This window comes from Capsella rubella, unplaced genomic scaffold (genome assembly GCF_000375325.1).
Source record: "Capsella rubella cultivar Monte Gargano unplaced genomic scaffold, Caprub1_0 scaffold_3, whole genome shotgun sequence".
In the NCBI taxonomy this organism is placed as follows: Eukaryota; Viridiplantae; Streptophyta; class Magnoliopsida; order Brassicales; family Brassicaceae; genus Capsella; species Capsella rubella.
The window spans coordinates 1,933,126-1,951,286 of NW_006238921.1; the positions used below are offsets into that span (position 1 = coordinate 1,933,126).

At 38.5% G+C, this 18,161-nt stretch overlaps 5 protein-coding genes across 11 annotated transcripts; 3 read left to right on the forward strand and 2 right to left on the reverse strand.

Annotated features, from left to right (window-relative positions):
- Positions 1 to 158: 158 nt before the first annotated feature.
- Positions 159 to 8,273, reverse strand: LOC17891014 (SAC3 family protein B). 2 transcript variants are annotated; one of them, XM_006299152.2, is made up of 19 exons: positions 8,034 to 8,273; positions 7,540 to 7,620; positions 7,288 to 7,371; positions 7,025 to 7,117; positions 6,696 to 6,791; positions 6,355 to 6,519; positions 5,955 to 6,077; positions 5,532 to 5,747; positions 5,114 to 5,329; positions 4,780 to 5,024; positions 4,484 to 4,584; positions 4,191 to 4,406; positions 3,861 to 4,088; positions 3,693 to 3,784; positions 3,524 to 3,617; positions 3,332 to 3,424; positions 2,379 to 3,247; positions 2,187 to 2,304; positions 159 to 2,059 (listed from the first exon to the last, which is right to left on the reverse strand). In XM_006299152.2, the coding sequence occupies exons 1-19, from the start codon at positions 8,132 to 8,134 to the stop codon at positions 248 to 250; spliced, it is 5,043 nt and encodes a 1,680-aa protein (XP_006299214.1). In that variant the 5' UTR covers positions 8,135 to 8,273; the 3' UTR covers positions 159 to 247. The 2 variants fall into 2 exon arrangements, with proteins under 2 accessions (XP_006299214.1, XP_023641540.1); XM_023785772.1 differs by lacking the exon at positions 8,034 to 8,273 and having other exon boundaries at positions 7,301 to 7,371; positions 7,540 to 7,617.
- A 203-nt stretch (positions 8,274 to 8,476) lies between these two features.
- LOC17891220 (prolyl 4-hydroxylase 2) lies at positions 8,477 to 10,669 on the forward strand. Its single transcript, XM_006298043.2, has 7 exons — positions 8,477 to 8,712; positions 8,839 to 8,896; positions 9,011 to 9,115; positions 9,524 to 9,581; positions 9,726 to 9,901; positions 10,027 to 10,096; positions 10,211 to 10,669. Exons 1-7 carry the CDS (start codon positions 8,576 to 8,578, stop codon positions 10,504 to 10,506), a joined length of 900 nt encoding a protein of 299 aa, XP_006298105.2. The 5' UTR covers positions 8,477 to 8,575; the 3' UTR covers positions 10,507 to 10,669.
- An 820-nt stretch (positions 10,670 to 11,489) lies between these two features.
- On the forward strand, positions 11,490 to 14,114 carry LOC17893467. Of its 2 annotated transcripts, none has more exons than XM_023786639.1 (7): positions 11,490 to 11,931; positions 12,060 to 12,218; positions 12,317 to 12,509; positions 12,743 to 12,945; positions 13,167 to 13,267; positions 13,357 to 13,549; positions 13,666 to 14,114. In XM_023786639.1, the coding sequence occupies exons 1-5, from the start codon at positions 11,632 to 11,634 to the stop codon at positions 13,233 to 13,235; spliced, it is 924 nt and encodes a 307-aa protein (XP_023642407.1). In that variant the 5' UTR covers positions 11,490 to 11,631; the 3' UTR covers positions 13,236 to 13,267; positions 13,357 to 13,549; positions 13,666 to 14,114. The 2 variants fall into 2 exon arrangements, with proteins under 2 accessions (XP_023642407.1, XP_023642408.1); XM_023786640.1 differs by having other exon boundaries at positions 13,670 to 14,114.
- A 72-nt stretch (positions 14,115 to 14,186) lies between these two features.
- Positions 14,187 to 15,394, reverse strand: LOC17891523 (NADH dehydrogenase [ubiquinone] 1 alpha subcomplex subunit 8-A). Of its 4 annotated transcripts, none has more exons than XM_006298793.2 (3): positions 15,328 to 15,394; positions 14,979 to 15,230; positions 14,187 to 14,502 (listed from the first exon to the last, which is right to left on the reverse strand). In XM_006298793.2, the coding sequence occupies exons 2-3, from the start codon at positions 15,170 to 15,172 to the stop codon at positions 14,370 to 14,372; spliced, it is 327 nt and encodes a 108-aa protein (XP_006298855.1). In that variant the 5' UTR covers positions 15,173 to 15,230; positions 15,328 to 15,394; the 3' UTR covers positions 14,187 to 14,369. The 4 variants fall into 4 exon arrangements, with proteins under 4 accessions (XP_006298855.1, XP_023642409.1, XP_023642410.1 ...); XM_023786641.1 differs by having other exon boundaries at positions 14,979 to 15,249; positions 15,333 to 15,390; XM_023786642.1 differs by having other exon boundaries at positions 14,979 to 15,249; positions 15,328 to 15,379.
- Positions 15,395 to 15,470: 76 nt separating this feature from the next.
- Positions 15,471 to 16,298, forward strand: LOC17892989 (50S ribosomal protein L33). 2 transcript variants are annotated; one of them, XM_023786464.1, is made up of 2 exons: positions 15,471 to 15,574; positions 15,941 to 16,298. In XM_023786464.1, the coding sequence occupies exon 2, from the start codon at positions 15,976 to 15,978 to the stop codon at positions 16,150 to 16,152; it is 177 nt and encodes a 58-aa protein (XP_023642232.1). In that variant the 5' UTR covers positions 15,471 to 15,574; positions 15,941 to 15,975; the 3' UTR covers positions 16,153 to 16,298. The 2 variants fall into 2 exon arrangements, with proteins under 2 accessions (XP_023642232.1, XP_023642233.1); XM_023786465.1 differs by having other exon boundaries at positions 15,521 to 15,581.
- The last annotated feature ends 1,863 nt before the right edge of the window (positions 16,299 to 18,161 follow it).

Sequence of the window (18,161 nt, forward strand, 5' to 3'; positions counted from 1 at the left end):
GGACTATGGGGGTTTAGGGTTTAGACATCATGTTATCTAAAGGCGTGCTTTATTTCTTCTATTCATAAGAACTAAGAAGCGCCTCAGACTGTTATGTGCGTTTATTTCATCAAACGCCAAGGGTGCGTATTTGTAAACAAGGCTGCGAAGCACACAACTTTAAGCAAACTGATGGACACGTAAACTTTTGAAGCAAAAATACCATAATTGACAACAAACTAACATTAACAAAAAGGGCTGAAGATCATCAGAAGTAAATACAAAGCTTATCGGCTATGCTATTCTGTACCAAGTTACATTTCTCCAACAATTCATCTAGTCTCTCACTCTCTCTCTCGTTTATCGTCTTTTTCTCAGCCGCTTCTTTACCTTTACTTCTCCATGATCTCTCGGTTTCATCAGCTACCTCATCATCCTCAGTTATCATTAGATCAATCCTTCTACAAGCTTCTCTACTCTTCTCCAGCATTGACTCGTCTATGTCTCTATGATCGTTACTAAGAGTTTCTGTCTGAACCGATTCGACAACTCTCTGTCTTTTGTGATCATATGGCGGAGACGACTTAAAGGGGCTGCAGCTGATTTGGATCATTTCATGAAGTAATGGAATATTTGGAGGAGAAGATGGGTATGATGCATCTTCAGCCAAGAATTTATCTGCATAGCTTGAAGTTGACATGGTGAGATCAGACTTCAGTACGTAAGCTGTGGAAGACGATGAATCAAACAAACCCATTATCCGCCAGTTGAAGATCCTCTGGAAGATACCAATCCATCTTGGGATGACATGGTACCGGCTTGAGTTATGGAGTTCGAGTCTAGTGTTTCTTTCTAGCATCACTCCTGTTTCTTTGGTAGCTAATGAGACTCCCATAAGATTGCTTCTCTGTGTCAAAAACTCAACTAAGCAATACTCGAGTCGTTGCGTATGGTTCTCTATCTCAGTACCAGAAGCACATCCTACAGTTAACCATGTCAAATCATCTTCAAAATATGGGAGCTTACAATTCTCTAGCACAGAATTGAGTGGTTCGATGTTCTCTGCACTGCTCCAGTCCAGGTTGGGAAGATAACGCTTCACCATTAAATGTTCTTTTCTATTATCCTTGAGCACCATTATCTCGGGGCAGGGCCAACCGATGGGATTTGCTTCAGCAGCAGAATTGATGTTTCTTCGTGTTGTTTCCAATGCGTCGTTGAAGGCTGATATGCAGATGTTAGGACCAACCTCCTGATCTGGCATCTGCTTAAGCAACTCCAGGGAAAAACTGAAATGGGTCAGAACCAGTTCCCGGGGTTTAACATGATGAAGATTTGGTTGCAGAGGTGAATTGCTCGCCAGCCATTTAATCCCATCTCTTAGCCGTGAATCGTTGAAAAAATGAACTTCCTGTCCTTTTTGGGACTTATTGGCAATAGAAACGATGGAAAAGCTCGCTATCTTTGATTTGTTAATATCATGGAGGCCTAATCCCAAGACAATACCAGAATCAGGCTCCATGTGTTCCCCATTGCATGAGCTGATTACTACGAGAAGGGGAAGAACTGAACCATTGGGTACTGATTCAAGAATGCGGTTAAGCTGTTCTCTCTGGAGATTCAAAGGGAGGCCTCCAGATGCAAGGAAAAGGACTGCACTTGCACCACGTGTGTCACATATATCATTATCAGCCTCCACATCCCTAGCTACTGAGAGACAGCATGTGAAATCTGAATCAGACCTATTAGCAACCCATTTGTTCCATACTGACACACCAGGAGCTGAAAACAGCAGATTATCATCGTTCGGACTATGTTCTGCATGAGGCATAAGCTTCGATGATAACCATCGACTGGCTGCTGAATGTGTAACCTGACTTGCAGAAGATGCTGTATTTACTGATCTAGTCTGAGTACATAAGATGACCTTCCAGCATATGCATTTTGATTCTGGATTCCTTCCAACCAGTATATCAGCTATCACATCTGAAATGTTCAGCCTTGACCATGATTTTTCATGTTCTTCAAATCTTTTCCTCATGGCTTGATCAATGTCAAACTCACCACATGCCCTTGATTGCTGTGTAGGAAGAGAGAACCGATATTAGACTACCAACCTCGATAGTACATGCCTTTTAAGACTTTCATTGCTTCCGTGAAAAAAGGCTGATGATCAGCACGTTATGCGGAAGAAAATTGAAACTTACATCAGTTTTGCTAAATCGGATAGGAGTGCCCAGGGATAGTGAATTTAGTGCAGCAGTTGCTGCTAACTGTCGACACTCCCGCAATTCATTTTGTCGTGAAGCCCACCGCTTCCATAATCTGCAAAGATTATTAGAGAAAAGATAAATATAAAACCCAACTCAGTTGTCAATTAGCATGAGGAGCGGACAAACCTTATGATCAACTTGAGTTTTGCCTTCGCCACTTCCTCATCATACTGATTTACAATGACCCCATTCACATCCTCATCTTCTGGGTCAGTATCATGGAAGTTCTTTTCCAAGGTACTAATCATTGCAGCTTCAGGTACAGACACTTCCAAAGCATATTTGTTTTCCACACTTGTCGAAGACTCTGTAATGGTAGTTACAGCCACTATCTCCATTGGTATCGACTTCGGACTTTGTTGCAAAGCTGGTCCAGGCATAAGATTCAGATGTAAATCCCCTGCAACTGGAAATTTAACTTCCCCAGGAGACATACTAATACTATGGTCACTAGGCTGTTTCTCCAAATTCCAGGATTTAGTTTGAGGAAATCCAGTAGAAACAAAAGGAGAATATAGCTTCATGGGAGAATGAAACCCAGCAGCTGACGTCACGTCATTTTGTTTCTGTTGATGCTCCACTGGATTTATAACGGATGGCCCCATAACAAATGTACCCGCTGGCTTGTCCTCCTCTGGCAGGAGGGTTGTCTTGGAGTCAGTCATTTCTTTACGAACTAGACGCATGGAGGTTTGTTTCTTAAGACTTTGAGCAGGCGGCATTTCCTGTTTATGGGGGGTAATAGATGGTTGATGTGCTTTAGTTGCTTCTGTGAGCAAGGAGGGCAATGGAGAGGGAGTAGAAACATCTTCTATTGATGGAGCAGAAACATCTTCCACTATGGTTCTTGACTTCTTCATGTGAACAAGTTTTGAGCATTTTGTTTTATAATCCTTATCAACATGGAGAAACAGATCATCCTTTACCATGTATGGCTCTTCAAACACTTTTATTGAAAAGCCATGGTACTCCAACAAGATTTCTATGTCTTCTTCCTAAAGTCCATCAACAGAAGCAAAATGTAAGACCTCTAGCAACTTCTCTGTGATAGATCAAGAAAGGAATACACCAAGTAATACCTCCATCCCTATCCACTTTGATGTATCTGAAACTGGGAGACCCTGATTAAGTTGAAGACCCGAGTGAAGAGAAGCAAGTGCCTGAGTTCTTAGCTGATGAAATAAAATAATGCTTAGATCTCAGTGACCTAATCACACATCAACATGGTAAGACAATAGCTTTTACACCCACAACCACAAACAAGCACTTACCTTTGAAAAATGAGCATGCATTAAACATGCTTGAAGATAGCTAGCTTTCCGAGCAAGGCGAAAGAAGGCGATGAAATTGCCAGTTCTGCAAGCTCTGTTATTCCGCCACTGGTATCAATACTTAGATCAAGTTAACAAACTAACAACCAAAAAAAAATCAAGGAACAACCTGGCAACACTGCGGGCAAAGAGAACTTCTGAAGTTTGCCTTATTTCTGGAGTCATATTGGCAAGATCAAGAGAAAGCTCTGAAGGTTCAACCTAACAAGAATAATTTATTGTCGGGTTAAGAACTTAGACAAAATTCTGACCGCAAATTTTACCCAGAAGGACTTACCTTATAGCCAGGATGCTTGTCGAGTTTGAGAAGAGCATAATAGCCACGAAACTCTTTCTCTGTAGGAATAATTATTCCTTTCTTCCTGTGATCATCATACATTTGAAACAACTCAACAGACGTCTTGTTCATTTGCTCAATATTCAAGTGGGCGTCAAACCCCTCTGAAAAGCCCTCTCCTTTCGTATATTCACATAGCTCATGCATTGCAATGATGTGAAGTCTTATCTGTACCAAGAAAATCCGTAGTAAGAACACACACATCCAAAATAGAATTTCAGTTATCATCCTGTTTAATAACTTTATATAAAGACAAAAAAAAACACAAACCATTTGCTCCAGTAAAGTAATAGCTTCTCGGTTGAAAATATGTTGCATTCTGAGATCCATACGAATAGCTCTCATCCTATCCCATAAGAAATTGTACATGCCAAGAAAGTTTTCATTGTAAGGTCGATCTAGCAAACTCAGCAAATATTCCATTGTATTCTGCAGGATCGGCATTGGTCGTATCAAAACTGCTTCTCGCTCCGCTGTCCTGGTATACTATTCAAAGGCAGATATATAAGTAGTCATCACAGTGAAAGGGTAGTCGACTATTTGCCATCTAAGAAACTACTTACTTTCTTCACAGCAAGGGATTTGCTCGTCTGGTTCCTATCTCCATCCACACGCTCATAATGGTCCAAGTCTCCCTTCCTTTCACGCTCCCCCCGTTCTGACTCTAAGAAGATGAAAAAAAAAATCCATCATTATTTTTGTTCTACAATCACATTACGTACTAGAACTAAACATGTTTACGGGCAAAATAAATATTGTTTGCAACGCAATTCTTTTTCAATCAGATTATATGAACCAAAGAATAAACACACAGTTATCGTTTTATAAGCTTGTCTCAGGCAGTCAGGCTTATGCTTACCAGGACACATGTCAGGGCATAATCCAATGATAAGAGAGGGTTGCTCCAAGCTTTCATAATCAGACAAGGCATCTCCCTTCACGGTATCTCTACTTGATTCCAGTGAACTGAACGTTTGTCTGTTTTCCAGAGGTTTCATAGTTTTATTTACAAATTTAGTAAGTTGAGGATCAACAGGTCGGTCTGCAATAGGCTCCAGTTCACCCTTGAAGCGAGCCAGTCTCTTTGCCCTTGCCTGCTCTTCTCTGTAAAAAATCCACACAGTTCAGAAAACTTGAAGAACTGAACCACAAATTAAAATTAAGAGTCACTACCGTGCGGTTTAACAATTTACCCTTCTGTACAATCTTGAGAAGGGAAAGAGTTTCGCTGGATATCCTCTTCAACTGGATATAAAGGTGGAGATCTCGTCCTTTTTGTAGCAGGTGAACTGCTTGTCTTACCCGCGTTATTGAAATTATTTACAGAGGGCTGCCCAGGAAATTGAGAATCTGAACTTCGTGAAAGCATATATGTCTTCGTGCCTGACGTAGGAGGAGATGTTGAAAACCTATCACAGAAACAGCATGCTTAACAAAGAAAAACTTTATGTAACATATTAACTTTATTTGCTCACGATAAAGTTTCTTAGGATTATAACTCTTAAACCGTGATTTCTCCTACCCTTCATACTTACACGTAGACGTAGGACAGAAGGAGGGTGGATAAAAACAATAAGCTTTTCAAAGTAAGATGAGTTTCATGCTGTCTACCTTCGAGAATCCTGTTGAGAAAATATGGAGTCGTCTCCCAGAGGATTATCAGACGGTGCTATAACAGAAGACTTTCTTCTTGTAGCTTCCTGAATTTCAGCTGCTTCATGTGCATACGGTAATGAAGAGTTTGGGGTTTGTTCTTGATGAATCAAGCGATTGGGACTGCCCCTTGACCTCACTAGATTATTATTTCCCACAGAAGACGGAGGGCGCCTACAAAAACATGAGAGAAAAGTTTCAAAAGTAAGTGAGACAATAGAGTAACAATCAGCACAAAGGCAAAAGAAACAGGTTTCAAATTCCTATCCATAAAAAAAACACAACATGTAAAATATTTTAAGACCTTATAAAAAAATTGAAACCAACAACAGAAGAGAGGAAGGGGTGAAAACTTTATGACAATGACAATAAAAAGCTTACATCCAAGGTTGGTTATATGGCGGCTGAAAATCATCTGCCAAGTTACCATTCTCAAAACCTGATACTGGTGGTTGATTTCTTCGAGAAGATCCCAAATTCTGATCAGTAAGAAGATCGGACCGACTGCAACAAAAAAATGAGGAATTATAGATTGACATAAGTTACGTCAAAAACCATGATATCACTAATCTCTACAGCCATGCATATACATCTCATTTCCTAGCACCCTAGACCACACAACAAACTTTTGAAGTCTATAAGCGAGAGGTACATGATACAGAACACAGAAGGTGTACAAACTCCGGCAAACAGACAAGTATTAAGAAAGCCAAGTAGACAGAATAATTCTTTCAGAAAATGCCATAAGTGGCCTTCATCTAGAGGAAATGACATAAACAACCTTTTTCTTTTTGAATCTTGTGATCGACCAATCTCAACAGCATCAGTTCCAATTCTGGAAAGAATGTGAGATGTACTAGCTGGAAACGTGGCTTGACTATGTTCACCATGATCTTTCAAGAAATTCCTTGATCCATCGTACCCAGATTGAGGACTTAAAGTAGGCCTGAGAAAAGAAAAAAAATGCAGCAGGTGAAATTCAGCTAACTCATCAAGCAAGATTCTACTGCTATAATTTCAATAGCAGAAAACTTAAAGCATTTGAGATGTGTGATTAACACTACTGTCAAGTTGCCACATATTATACTCTTCTAAGTCAAAATATTTCTCGTAGCCTTTTACCTCTGAACTCCAGGAAACTGGTCAGGTCTCACAGAGGGGCTTGGACGTGGAAAAGCTTCCGAACCCCATGCTTTTCCCTTGAAAGGTTCTGGGCTCCTAAAATACATAGCATTAAAGTGCTCTTATTATTTTCTCGGCTGAAAATTTTGGGCAAGATTTTAGAGGTTCAAGTAAAACTTTACACACAAAAAAAAAAAATCAAAGCCAAAGAAAAAAAAATGGTTTATCCAATCACCAGCTGTTCCGGATCGGACCTTTCCCCAAGATCCTTTACACGCATATAAGGAATGAAAATAAAAGAAGAGAGCCATAATAGCAAGTCATCTAACCTGTGAATTCCACCAGGTTGGTAAGGTTGTCCTGAGAAAGGTGAGGGATTTTGAAAAGCCAACGGAGGTGGTGTTCGATTAATTGGAGGACCACTGCAAGCCAAAACCATAATAATTTAGGTAAAAAAACTAAAAGAAGAAGAAAACCCGAGAGTAGAAGGAAAATTTAATTAAATAAGTAACCCACCTAAAATCATCATCAGTAACATAGAACTGAGAGAGCAGAGGGATAAAATGAAGCCATACAATTAAGAATGTCTAACCTTTGAACCCCACCTGGTCGGTAAGGTTGCCCTATAGAGGGTGGAGGGTTTTGAGAAGCCGAAGGAGGCACTGCTCGAGGACCACTACAAGCAAAAGTTCCGATACGCAGATTAAAATGTATAGAATTATCAGCAAACTTGAGAAAAAAGTCTACAAGATGTAGCACAACAGCTTGCCCTAAGGAGGCTCACAAACAACTAAATATTGTCGCATAGAAAGAAATCGAAGCTGTAGAGTTTGGTCTATCTAACCTTTGAATTCCACCTGGTCCAAAAGATTGTCCTGCAAAGGCTGAATGGTTTTGAGACGCCGGAGGTTGAATTGAAGAATCACTACAAGCAAAACCCCAATTCGCAGAGTTAGGATTTAAGAACAAAAAAAAGAGTAAGAAATGAGAAACGAAAGGCAAAATAAAGTAACTCGCAGCTCCTCCTCCTCCTAAGGAAGGTCAAGAAAACCTCTCAAATTACAGTCGGAAATAAAGCAACTGACCTTCAAAACCCGGATGCCTAAGCGATACAGGACACAATTTCAAAAAAAAATTCAAGACATTTGTCACATTCGCCTGATCCTAATTCCTAAAGACTTCAATACAACGATAGCACAAATTTAAATTTGAGAGCTCGAAAAATCAAGAGCAAATAGATCCATAACGTGACACCAATCTCAAAAACCTCAAAAACTGGAATAAAAGTCCGATTGTAGTAGCATATAGATACATCCATAGAGAAATCTAGAAGCACACCTAGTGGGATGAGTGGGAGCAGAAGCACCGAACGACGTAAACGGCGATGGCTTTGAGCTCATCGACGGCCCTACGTCCTTCCCGAAAGGCCTAAACGCCATTCTCTGTAAATTTTACTTTCCTAGATTCTTGTCGCTGCTTCTCTTCTGGTTCTCCTTCTCCCTTCGTTCAATAACGTCGCCGGCTAAAATCGAAACCGGAGGAGAAAAAATCGAATTTTCTGTTCAGCATTCACGCCTATCCCGTCCGGCGAGGATTAATTTACGTTTTGAACCAACGACGTCGTTTTCTTATTCGAATTTTATATTGGGCCTTCTTATATAAATCTGGGCTTTTATGGGCTATATCAAGGAATTAAAATAATTGTTATGATTCGAAGAACGTGCGCATGTTGTCGCCATCTCCTTAGCCATCTTTAGGTAGAACATCAACTTTTCATGACCGTTGACATTTTTTCCCTCTTTTATTTTCCTGGGAGAAAAAAGATTAATAATTTCTCTAGTTTGCGATCTCGATCATCTTGGATCCAAGCGATTGCTAAAATGTCAATGTCTCGCCTTGGATTGTTGTTATTCGTGGCTATATTCCTCGTTTTGGTTCAATCTTCCACTTGTCTGATTAGTTCTCCAAGTTCTATCATCAACCCTTCGAAAGTCAAACAAGTTTCTTCGAAGCCCAGGTTTGATTTTTTTTTACTTGTTCTCTTGTCTATTAGTGAGACAGGAAGCAAAACCCTCAAGCAAATTTGGGAACTTTGAACTTCAAACTGTTGAATTGTAAACAACATTGGTGGTTGTTTCTTCAGGGCATTTGTGTATGAAGGCTTTTTGACGGACTTGGAATGCGATCATCTAATCTCTCTTGTGAGTGCGAGACTTTTCGACATTTTTATATGGGTCTGAGCTCAATTTGGAAACCTTTTCGCTTAAATGTGCTAATTTTCTCATCTAATTTTGTTTTTTTTTTTCGGGGGAAAGGCGAAAGAGAATCTACAGAGATCTGCGGTTGCTGATAACGATAATGGCGAGAGTCAAGTCAGTGACGTTCGTACCAGCTCCGGCACGTTTATCTCCAAAGGAAAGGTGCGATTTTTATCATTTTGTTTCGCAACCATCTCTTACTTTGCTCAATCAATTGGTCACAACAGATCTCGTTGAATTTCTTATAGGTTGGCGTTGATCTTGTTCTAGTTTATGAAACTCGACTTCAACAACTCTCATGTTGATTCTATTGCTAACGGATCAATTCAGTCAAATCCCTCAATATCTGATAGAACTAGAAACTTAGAACCAAAGATTTGTATTGATTTTTGATTGCTGTTTAGTACTACTAAAAGGGTTACAAGGGATAGCTAGACATAAAATTTCTTCTGTATATATATGATGATCAATCGTGGATGATGAATGGTACTTAGTTATTGACAGGAACAGATGAGTCATATCATTGTAATGGTTACAACCTTCATGTGAATCTTCTTTTTTGAATCACAGGATCCTATCGTTTCCGGTATTGAGGACAAGCTTTCAACATGGACATTCCTCCCAAAAGGTAACTTAAACAAGCTGAATGGTTTAAACTAGTGATCTCTCTGTTTCAAGTGACATGGGACCTTAACTCTTCTTGAGTTTCTTGAAAGGTTTTTTCAGTACAAGATATTTATTGTTTCTAAGTTGTTCACTTTTGTGGTCACAGAGAATGGGGAAGACCTTCAAGTATTGAGATATGAGCACGGTCAGAAATATGATGCTCACTTTGATTACTTTCACGACAAAGTCAATATCGCCCGTGGTGGACACCGCATAGCAACGGTTCTCATGTATCTTTCCAATGTCACAAAGGGTGGAGAAACTGTTTTTCCCGATGCACAGGTTTGTGGTTTGCAGATAAAACCATCAGTTTCAGCTTACATTTTCCCACAATGGCTACTCTATATTGGTTCTATATCTACATGGGAAAAGTAATAGGCCCTTTATTTCAATATTTATTTGTGCAGGAATCTTCTCGCCGTTCCCTTTCTGAGAACAAAGACGATCTTTCTGATTGTGCAAAGAAAGGAATCGCTGGTTAGTTGTAAAAGAGAATCATAAGTTGTTTTTTTTTTTTTCCTGATGAAATCTCTGAGAATATGTTTTTATGAACATGTTTTGAATGATTTCTCTGTAACACTGTTGTTTTAGTGAAACCAAAGAAAGGGAATGCTCTGTTGTTCTTCAACCTTCACCAAGACGCAATCCCAGATCCCTTGAGCCTTCACGGAGGTTGTCCAGTGATTGAAGGGGAGAAATGGTCGGCAACAAAGTGGATCCACGTGGACTCATTCGACAAGATATTGAGTCATGACGGGAGCTGTACGGACGTAAACGAGAGCTGTGAGAGGTGGGCAGTGCTTGGGGAATGCGCAAAGAACCCAGAGTATATGGTGGGAACCCCAGAGCTCCCTGGGAATTGCAGACGTAGCTGTAAAGCTTGTTAAAAGCGTTTACTGATAAATTCTTTTTTTTTTCTCTGTATCATTAAGTGATCGAGCTTAATGCAATTGTTTCTCTTTCTTGTTCCTGAACCTGTTGTTGCTGTTAAATGTATTATCACTGGATTCTGTTTTTTTTTTAATATATATATAGTAGAATGGTTTCTTATTCGTCTGGTTAAATTGAAATATATAAAACACGGTACATTTTTTTTTATTTTTTTTCAGATTCTACCTTACTCGTTTGTAGATGGATTATTTTCGAAAGAGATAATGATGTCTTCTTGTTAACATTATTTTAGTAGTTTTCTCCAGTTATACAGGGAGCTCATGGACGACGACTAAACTGATTCTTCCAGTGGTTGTGAGTTTAGTGACGGGTCCAGCCGGGATAGTTTGGATGACGAGTCCGAGTACAAGCCCCCAGATATGCTGCCTCCCACCGAAGAGGAAATTGAAAAACTGCGTCTATACTCTATACAGACCTCATACAGTGTCAGTGTGTACCGGAGCAAGGTATTTTGTTATATATTTTTCTACTTCAATTCACATTCTTTTTTAATTTATTAGTGATCACATGAATTAATCATGAATAGTGCAAAACAACTATGAATTCAGATCTATGTTGAGTACTCTTAATTAATTAGGCTAAGTTTAAGGACTGAGACTTCGTTAATATAGATAATATACTCTATACAGACCTCATACAGTGTCAGTGTGTACCGGAGCAAGGTATGGCCGCCGGTGAAGAGGAGGAAAGCGATGTTATGGGTCTGATTTGACTGAACCAAGGGGGATGATGGCAAGCCTGAAAGCACACGTTAGATAGAGTAGACAAGTGTCTACCAAACCTATACCATAAACCATAAACCCTGATTCTGACTTTATTTAATAAAAACTAAAAACTCATCCAAAAATTTATATACTAGTATCTTGTTTTAATGGAAATTATAATATAGTTAATAGTACATATGTATATGTTTATGGGAATTTGCACATGGGAAATTTGTAGAGCACTTTTTATGTTAATAGTATAAGTTTGTTCTTGTATGTTCCTGTTCTTCATCATCATCATCGGTCTAGGTTTACTGAAACTTGGATCCTCAATCAGAAAACCGGAAGGCGAATCAGATGGAGCTCTCTGCGGAGATTCAATCTAGCGGTTTAAGGAAGCGCAAGGCGGAGGATGATGGTGGCTCCACGCAGTCCCCGTTGGATTCTTCTGGTGATTTGGAATATGATGATGATGACTTGATGGAAGAAGAAGGTGATGGGGAGGCAAGCGACGTGTCTAGCCGCGAAGAGGGCCAAGAATGGGACGTTGATAGTTTCGACGATGGATTCGATTACAGACCCAAACGGAATCTGGATCCCAACGATGAGATAGGTCAAAAGATGCATCTATATAGATCTCAGATGTACCGTAGCAAGGTCTTTACTCTTCCTGCTTTAACTTTTTTTTATAATGTCTCGTTATCAATTTCAGTCTCTAAGGACTGATTTGTTTTAGTTTGATATTTGGATAAAAAAACTTGTAACAATGTTGTCTTCCTCACCAGGGTTTCCATGTGGATCGAGAAAACTACCCTGGGAGTGTGATGTACCGACCACTCGTTCCCATTGATCTTGATAAACCATTTTGGAACACTGGGCTTACAGGCCGGCCGTTCATGCAGAACATGGTGGATCTGGCTCTAGAAAGATACAACAGAATCAAGGTTAGTTAGTTTATTAGTACCTCTCATCTTCTTTAGACTTTATTTGATTCATAATATTTGCCTAAAACTGATCCCATAAGCGTATTCTTTTCTGGTTGGGATCTACTGTGACTCGTGAATATATTGTGAGGGCTATAGTTTCCCTGGCGTCCGGAGTCAAATCTTACATTACTTTCATGGCTAGAGAGTTTCCGGATGGAGATCTCGTGGAGTATCAAGCCAAGACTGAGAAGAGGGTATGGCAAAGGAAACCTCATGTCATATTTTGCAGGCCAGCTCCAAAACCCAAAGGTACTCCATTTTCTCTAAAGCTCTAGCGTTATCTCTAGATCTTGGTGTCATGTGATGTGATGTTAGCCTTAAGGCATCTTGTCCTCTTATGCTTATGTAAAGTTTGTGTTTAGGTTGTATGTATAATTTAGAAACCACACGGAAATTTTCGTGTGCTAGACTTGCATCAGACTCGCTCATGTCTTTCTTTCTCTAAATATTTGTTGTCATAATATTTTTCCTGGTTTGTGAAGATCCCACGGATGATGATTTTGTCTACACGGATTCTTCAAGTGATGAGGAGGATAGTGACGCGTCCAGCCGTGGAAGTGGCCAAGAATGGGATGTTGATAGTTTTGACGATCAACCCGAATACAAACTCCCAAGGGTGAATATTCCTTCTGATGATGAAGTTCAAAAAATGCGCCTCTATCGACCTCAGATGTACAAAAGCAAGGTATTTTTATTTGTATATGCTACTTAACATTAGTTTTTATCGAGATCTCTTTGACTGGTTTCATGAATCAAACCACTCAATGTGAATGATAGAATAACTTTTAAATCAGATCCGTGGTGACTCTTAATCAGGCCAAGTGTAACAACTAGCTAGAAATTCGTTAATTTAGATGTTGAAATGTGTTGCTTTTAATGTTAAAGTTTCAAAAAAATTATGATTAGGGTTTCAACGTGGATGGAGAATGCTACTCTGGGAGATTACAGGCCGTGAGTACATGCAAAACATGGTAGATTTGGCTCTGGAAAGATACAACAATATCAAGGTTGGTTTAATTATTATCTTTGACTTTATGTGATACATACAAGTTGCCAATACATCATTTTGATCGACAACTTATTTTTGGTTGCGTAGGGATCCACTGTGACATGTGAATATATAGTGAGGGCCAATCTGACCAAAGTGGGCGGATTCAAGTCATACATCACTTTCATGGCTAGAGAGGTTCCGGGTGGAGATGTTGTGGAGTATCAAGCTAAGACAGAGAGGAAGTTTACGCAAAGGAAACCTCATGCCATCTTTTGTAGGCCAAGTCCAAATTCAAAAGGTACGATATTCATGCCAATTAGTGTGTATTCTGCTCCTAGGTTAGATATAACTTGAGTTCTTATGTACATATTTTTCCTATGTTGGATGTGGTTTTTCGCATATATTGTTCTAAAGCAAGGCGGCTGCAAAATCACTGGTCTCGAGAAAGATATATATATGCGGCTAGTTCCGATTATTTGTACGCATCGTAGCATAAGCAACTAAGCATCTATCAGAGCCGAGTCAAGGGGTCACTTCGTAAAACCTTCCAGCAAACGGACCCTTGTGACCGCTCATAAGAAACCATCAAACCAACAAGAGATTTATTGATGCATTCTAAGACGTATGCATTAGACATAACATATCCTTCCGACGAAGACGTTGTCCAAACCGATTGCATGAGACAGTCTGATCTCGTTCTTGGAATACTGTGTTTTTTGTACAAACTAAAACTTGATTTCACTTATGGCAAGTAGAATAGTTTAATTTTCTTCCCAAAAAAAAAAAACCTGACTGTTTTAACTTTTAAAATTGACTTGGCCTCAAAAAAAAGAGCTCAGTCCATATTATCGCTCTTACATTCATTGGATTTATAGTATATGTATAAATTTATCGAAAACTTTGTTTACATTTTGCATACTAACCAAACTGTCTACTTGAGAGTCAACTGCTCTACTCAACTTTGGTCATGTTTTAAGATAATTAAGAAACATGACATGATTTAATGGTCTTCCATAACGAGAAAAAGGAAAAGAGGCAGCGATGGAAGAGCGTGATTAGAGTAAAGCTCAAGACTGAAACTGAACAATTGCATAGTCAGAGACAATAAACTTGACTTCTCATTTCAACGGACACGCTTTCTCGAAGGCTTCTTGCTCTTTCCGACACAAATCAAACTCGTTGGTGTAATAATACATGCATCCCACGTAAGCATCCATCTCCTTGGGGCATCTCTGGTGAAGATCCTTCAGCCTGCAAAATTATCATTTTACCAGTTTTAAAGAACAAACTAGTCTACAATTGCAAATTACTATGGACGATGCATCATCGTCATATGGTTTGAACAAAGTAAGTGAATTCTCAAGATATCACTTAACTACGCAAGAGTTAAACAACAGCTTCCTAGATGTAAAGCAAATGGCTAGTTTAAAAGGGATTCACAATGTATAAAGACTTGCCAAATACTAGAAAAATGTTCATAACTCGATGAACTTATGGTGGTTCCAATTCGAAATCTTACTGCGAAAATAATGCCTCTAAAAAAACACTGTAACCCAGAAGATGAAAACGAAGTCTAAAGACTAGTCATTTCTCAAACTATATGATCAGAATCCCTAAATCTACAATGTGGCATTCTCCAATCAACATCAAACAGAAGGAGCCCAAATACTCCTAAGATCAACCAAAATTTAAGAAATTGAAACGAGAAAAAGATGCAGAAGACGTACAGGCCAAGAACACAGCGAGTGACGTCACGGCCCTTGTCGAGGCATTTCTCTGGGTTAGGATCATTCTTCTTGCATTTCAAGAAGGCCATGTTTTCCTGCATACACCTCATCCCTATATGCTTCGCCGATGCTGTTAAAACCGCCGACGTCGGGATCGGATTCCCCGTCCCGTCCACCGCCGCATTCGCCTCCATTTTTTCCAAATCCCTAAATCTTCTTATTATATATATAATCCAAAATCCGATCGAGAATCTGAAAAGTTAACAACCACCTGAATCCATATATAAGTAAACTGGAGATTCAAAACTTCGAATTCCAAATGAAAATTCGATTGACAACAAAACATTACCTCACCTGTTCTGCAGGATGATGACTCGAGGTCTTCTTTCTTCTCCACTCAGAGAGAACAAAATTATAGCGCCTGAAGAAGAAAAACAAAAGCAGATTGGCTCTCGCTTTGATGGGCCGTTATTGGGCTTAATTTAAAAGCCTATTTGGTGTGATTTTAAACCCAATCTCTCGTTCTAGGGTTTATCACCCCCGTCATCTTCGTCGGCGAGATCAATTGCGGACTCCGTCGATTACGATTTTTACAGGTACACGGTAATCATTCTAGCTTCTTCGATTTTAATTTTGTTTTTCATCTAATTTCATCTCTTCGGGAAGGGCTCCTCTAATTTGTGTCGTGTTCGTCATGTTGTAATTTGAATTCGAGCTGAGATATCTAAAGTTTAGGTGTTAGATCTGTGTTTGTCCCCTTAGTTTTCTAATCTCTAGCTTCACAGATTTCAACATTTTCCCATATGATTGATGCGAACATATTCGTTTCTAAGTATTGTTGAGAGCATTTTCAAAGATTATAGCTAAAAAATGATAACTCTATACGTTTTGTTCCCTCTGTTTCATACGAGTTTGTCCAAATGCAAAAATAAGTCTGTAATGAAACAACGACATTCTCGTAGTTGTTGTGTGTGTTTTTTGAAGTGATAAAGAAGAAATGGGTGACAAGAGGAAGAAGACGTTCATGTTCATCCGTCTAGTATCAGCAGCTGGGACTGGATTCTTCTACGTCAAGAGGAAGAGTACCAAGGGACTTCTTGAGAAGCTCGAGTTCCGTAAGTACGATCCTCGAGTTAATCGCCATGTCCTCTTTACTGAGCAGAAAATGAAGTGATGAGACTTAATGAATGCTGCCTGTTTCAAACCTTTGTTACAATCAATATGCAAGTTACACTTTCATCAATCTAATAATTTCTCTATTTATAAACTATTTGTTGGATTCTCTAAAACATAATTAAAACATGATATTATTTTGATCAATCTTAGTGACCACTGACCTTGATTCAATTTGATTTCCGAATGAATGTAATGTGTGTGACTGTTTACCCGAATCACTCATGTGTTCATAAAGGATAGTTATTAGAAACTTAAAAGTTTAAACTTTAAACTAAAAACTACTATTCGTTAGAAGAAAGTGACCAGGCCAATGGGGAAGTCCTTTCCATGGGCTTTTATGGACTGAAGATCCTTTTCTTGCTATTGGGCGCAAGCTTTTTTTTTTTTTTTTTTTTTACTCATCTATGTTGTTTCCTTAATCAAGAAATCTTTTCGTCTTTTGTATAGTTTCCTTTTTTCACTTTTGTGTTGTTCTAAACGGAACGTTACAACGACAAGTTTCTCATTTCAACGAGAGCACGATATAAATTAGATCCTACAAGTTTCCTAACCGACGAGCTATATAACCTTTAGCAGCTTCCTGTGTATACAGAATCCAATCACTCTTTATGTCTGCCTAAAAAACAACCAAACAAAAGCCTAATGATTGGAGATCTTTGTATATTTCTTTCTTTTTGCCTGCAAACATTATAAAGAAGCCTAATATAATAACTTAACCGTCTCAATTGTTTGGCATATTCAAGGAAAAGCTAAAAAGTGGCTCTACTTATCTAGATATAATAAGCCTAAACGCAATTACTGGCCTTGTTCCTAATCGACCCACCGTATCGATTTATGTTAAGGCATGACTTTGAGTTGAGAGAGATGAGTAAGCCAAATTTTGGATGTCAAATCGAATTTTTCTTCCGTTCCAACAAGATTCAATGAACACACACTTCTCTTTGGGTCGGTAGTTATATAATGATGTTTTTGGAAATATTGATGGTGACACAAGTAGGACATGATGTTCTCTCTCACGAGTTCGACCATATATACTAACAAAAGTTAATTCAACCCGCTCAATATTGTTGTTGGACTAAACACTAAATGTCTGACGATGTAAATAAAGTCACAAATTACCTTTTTCTCTTGCTTTGGTGACAATACTAGAGTTTAAATGTCTAATCGTATTTGTTTAACAAACTGAAGTCAAAAAAGTATAGGACCTAACCTAGCTAATTCCATGTACAATATGTGTGCGATGATCCACGTCCAGAAATATTCAACTATTTGTTGTTTTTTTTTGTTTATTGTGTTACCATACACGGTAAAATATGACATTCAACGACAGATATCCAACATAAATTATGAAATTTTGCAAAGCACTTTTGTGGCTAAGATAATTATGATGACAAACTGCTCCGGAAGATATGCATAACGTTATATTGTTTTTATTTTGTAAACGAAGTTACGCGCTGCAAAGTAAACGGCTATTAAACTTTTGTACTGCAAAACAAAGTAACGACTGTTAAATTTTGGTATAAAATATGAATATATATTTTAATAAATTATGATGGTGATTTCTAATTTTTTTCATATTAAAATGGTTTAATATGTACTCGAATTATAAATTCGATTTAAGCGAAATACATAATTTTGTTTATGATATATTATAAGGTTTTGCTATTTTGTGGAAAAATAATGTTTCATATGCTTTATATGACATATGTTTTGAACATGAATGGAACACAAGAACAATATAGATATACAGACCACTAAATTAACATAGCATAGCATGAACTTTATTAAACAAAAACCCACCAAACCGCATTATGAGTTTCTTAGCAAGAATGGTGCATATTATATAATCATAGTCCGTGGTATATATATATATATTAGTATATTACGTAGGAGATAAGAGGAAAATTCTGGTGAAGTGTATTAAATTATTAATTAAAAACACCATTATCTGAAGATCGTATCGTGTATTTGTGGATTAGTACATAAAGCAGCTTATAAAGTTTATCA

What these genes read in the sequence shown, in the direction of transcription:
- LOC17893467 (XM_023786639.1), top strand. Translation starts at nt 11,632, where the DNA reads ATGGAGCTCTCTGCGGAGATTCAATCTAGCGGTTTAAGGAAGCGCAAG. An exon ending in CTCAGATGTACCGTAGCAAG is followed by an intron (nt 11,932 to 12,059) that starts GTCTTTACTCTT and finishes CTTCCTCACCAG; the next exon opens with GGTTTCCATGTGGATCGAGA. An exon ending in GCCAGCTCCAAAACCCAAAG is followed by an intron (nt 12,510 to 12,742) that starts GTACTCCATTTT and finishes TGGTTTGTGAAG; the next exon opens with ATCCCACGGATGATGATTTT.
- LOC17891523 (XM_006298793.2), bottom strand. Translation starts at nt 15,172, where the DNA reads ATGGAGGCGAATGCGGCGGTGGACGGGACGGGGAATCCGATCCCGACG. An exon ending in ACTCGCTGTGTTCTTGGCCT is followed by an intron (nt 14,503 to 14,978) that starts GTACGTCTTCTG and finishes ATAATTTTGCAG; the next exon opens with GCTGAAGGATCTTCACCAGA.
- LOC17892989 (XM_023786464.1), top strand. Translation starts at nt 15,976, where the DNA reads ATGGGTGACAAGAGGAAGAAGACGTTCATGTTCATCCGTCTAGTATCA.
- LOC17891220 (XM_006298043.2), top strand. Translation starts at nt 8,576, where the DNA reads ATGTCAATGTCTCGCCTTGGATTGTTGTTATTCGTGGCTATATTCCTC. An exon ending in CAAGTTTCTTCGAAGCCCAG is followed by an intron (nt 8,713 to 8,838) that starts GTTTGATTTTTT and finishes TTGTTTCTTCAG; the next exon opens with GGCATTTGTGTATGAAGGCT. An exon ending in ATGGACATTCCTCCCAAAAG is followed by an intron (nt 9,582 to 9,725) that starts GTAACTTAAACA and finishes TTGTGGTCACAG; the next exon opens with AGAATGGGGAAGACCTTCAA.
- LOC17891014 (XM_006299152.2), bottom strand. Translation starts at nt 8,134, where the DNA reads ATGGCGTTTAGGCCTTTCGGGAAGGACGTAGGGCCGTCGATGAGCTCA. An exon ending in GGACCAGGTGGAATTCAAAG is followed by an intron (nt 7,372 to 7,539) that starts GTTAGATAGACC and finishes TTTTGCTTGTAG; the next exon opens with TGGTCCTCGAGCAGTGCCTC. An exon ending in CCATATAACCAACCTTGGAT is followed by an intron (nt 5,748 to 5,954) that starts GTAAGCTTTTTA and finishes ATGTTTTTGTAG; the next exon opens with GCGCCCTCCGTCTTCTGTGG.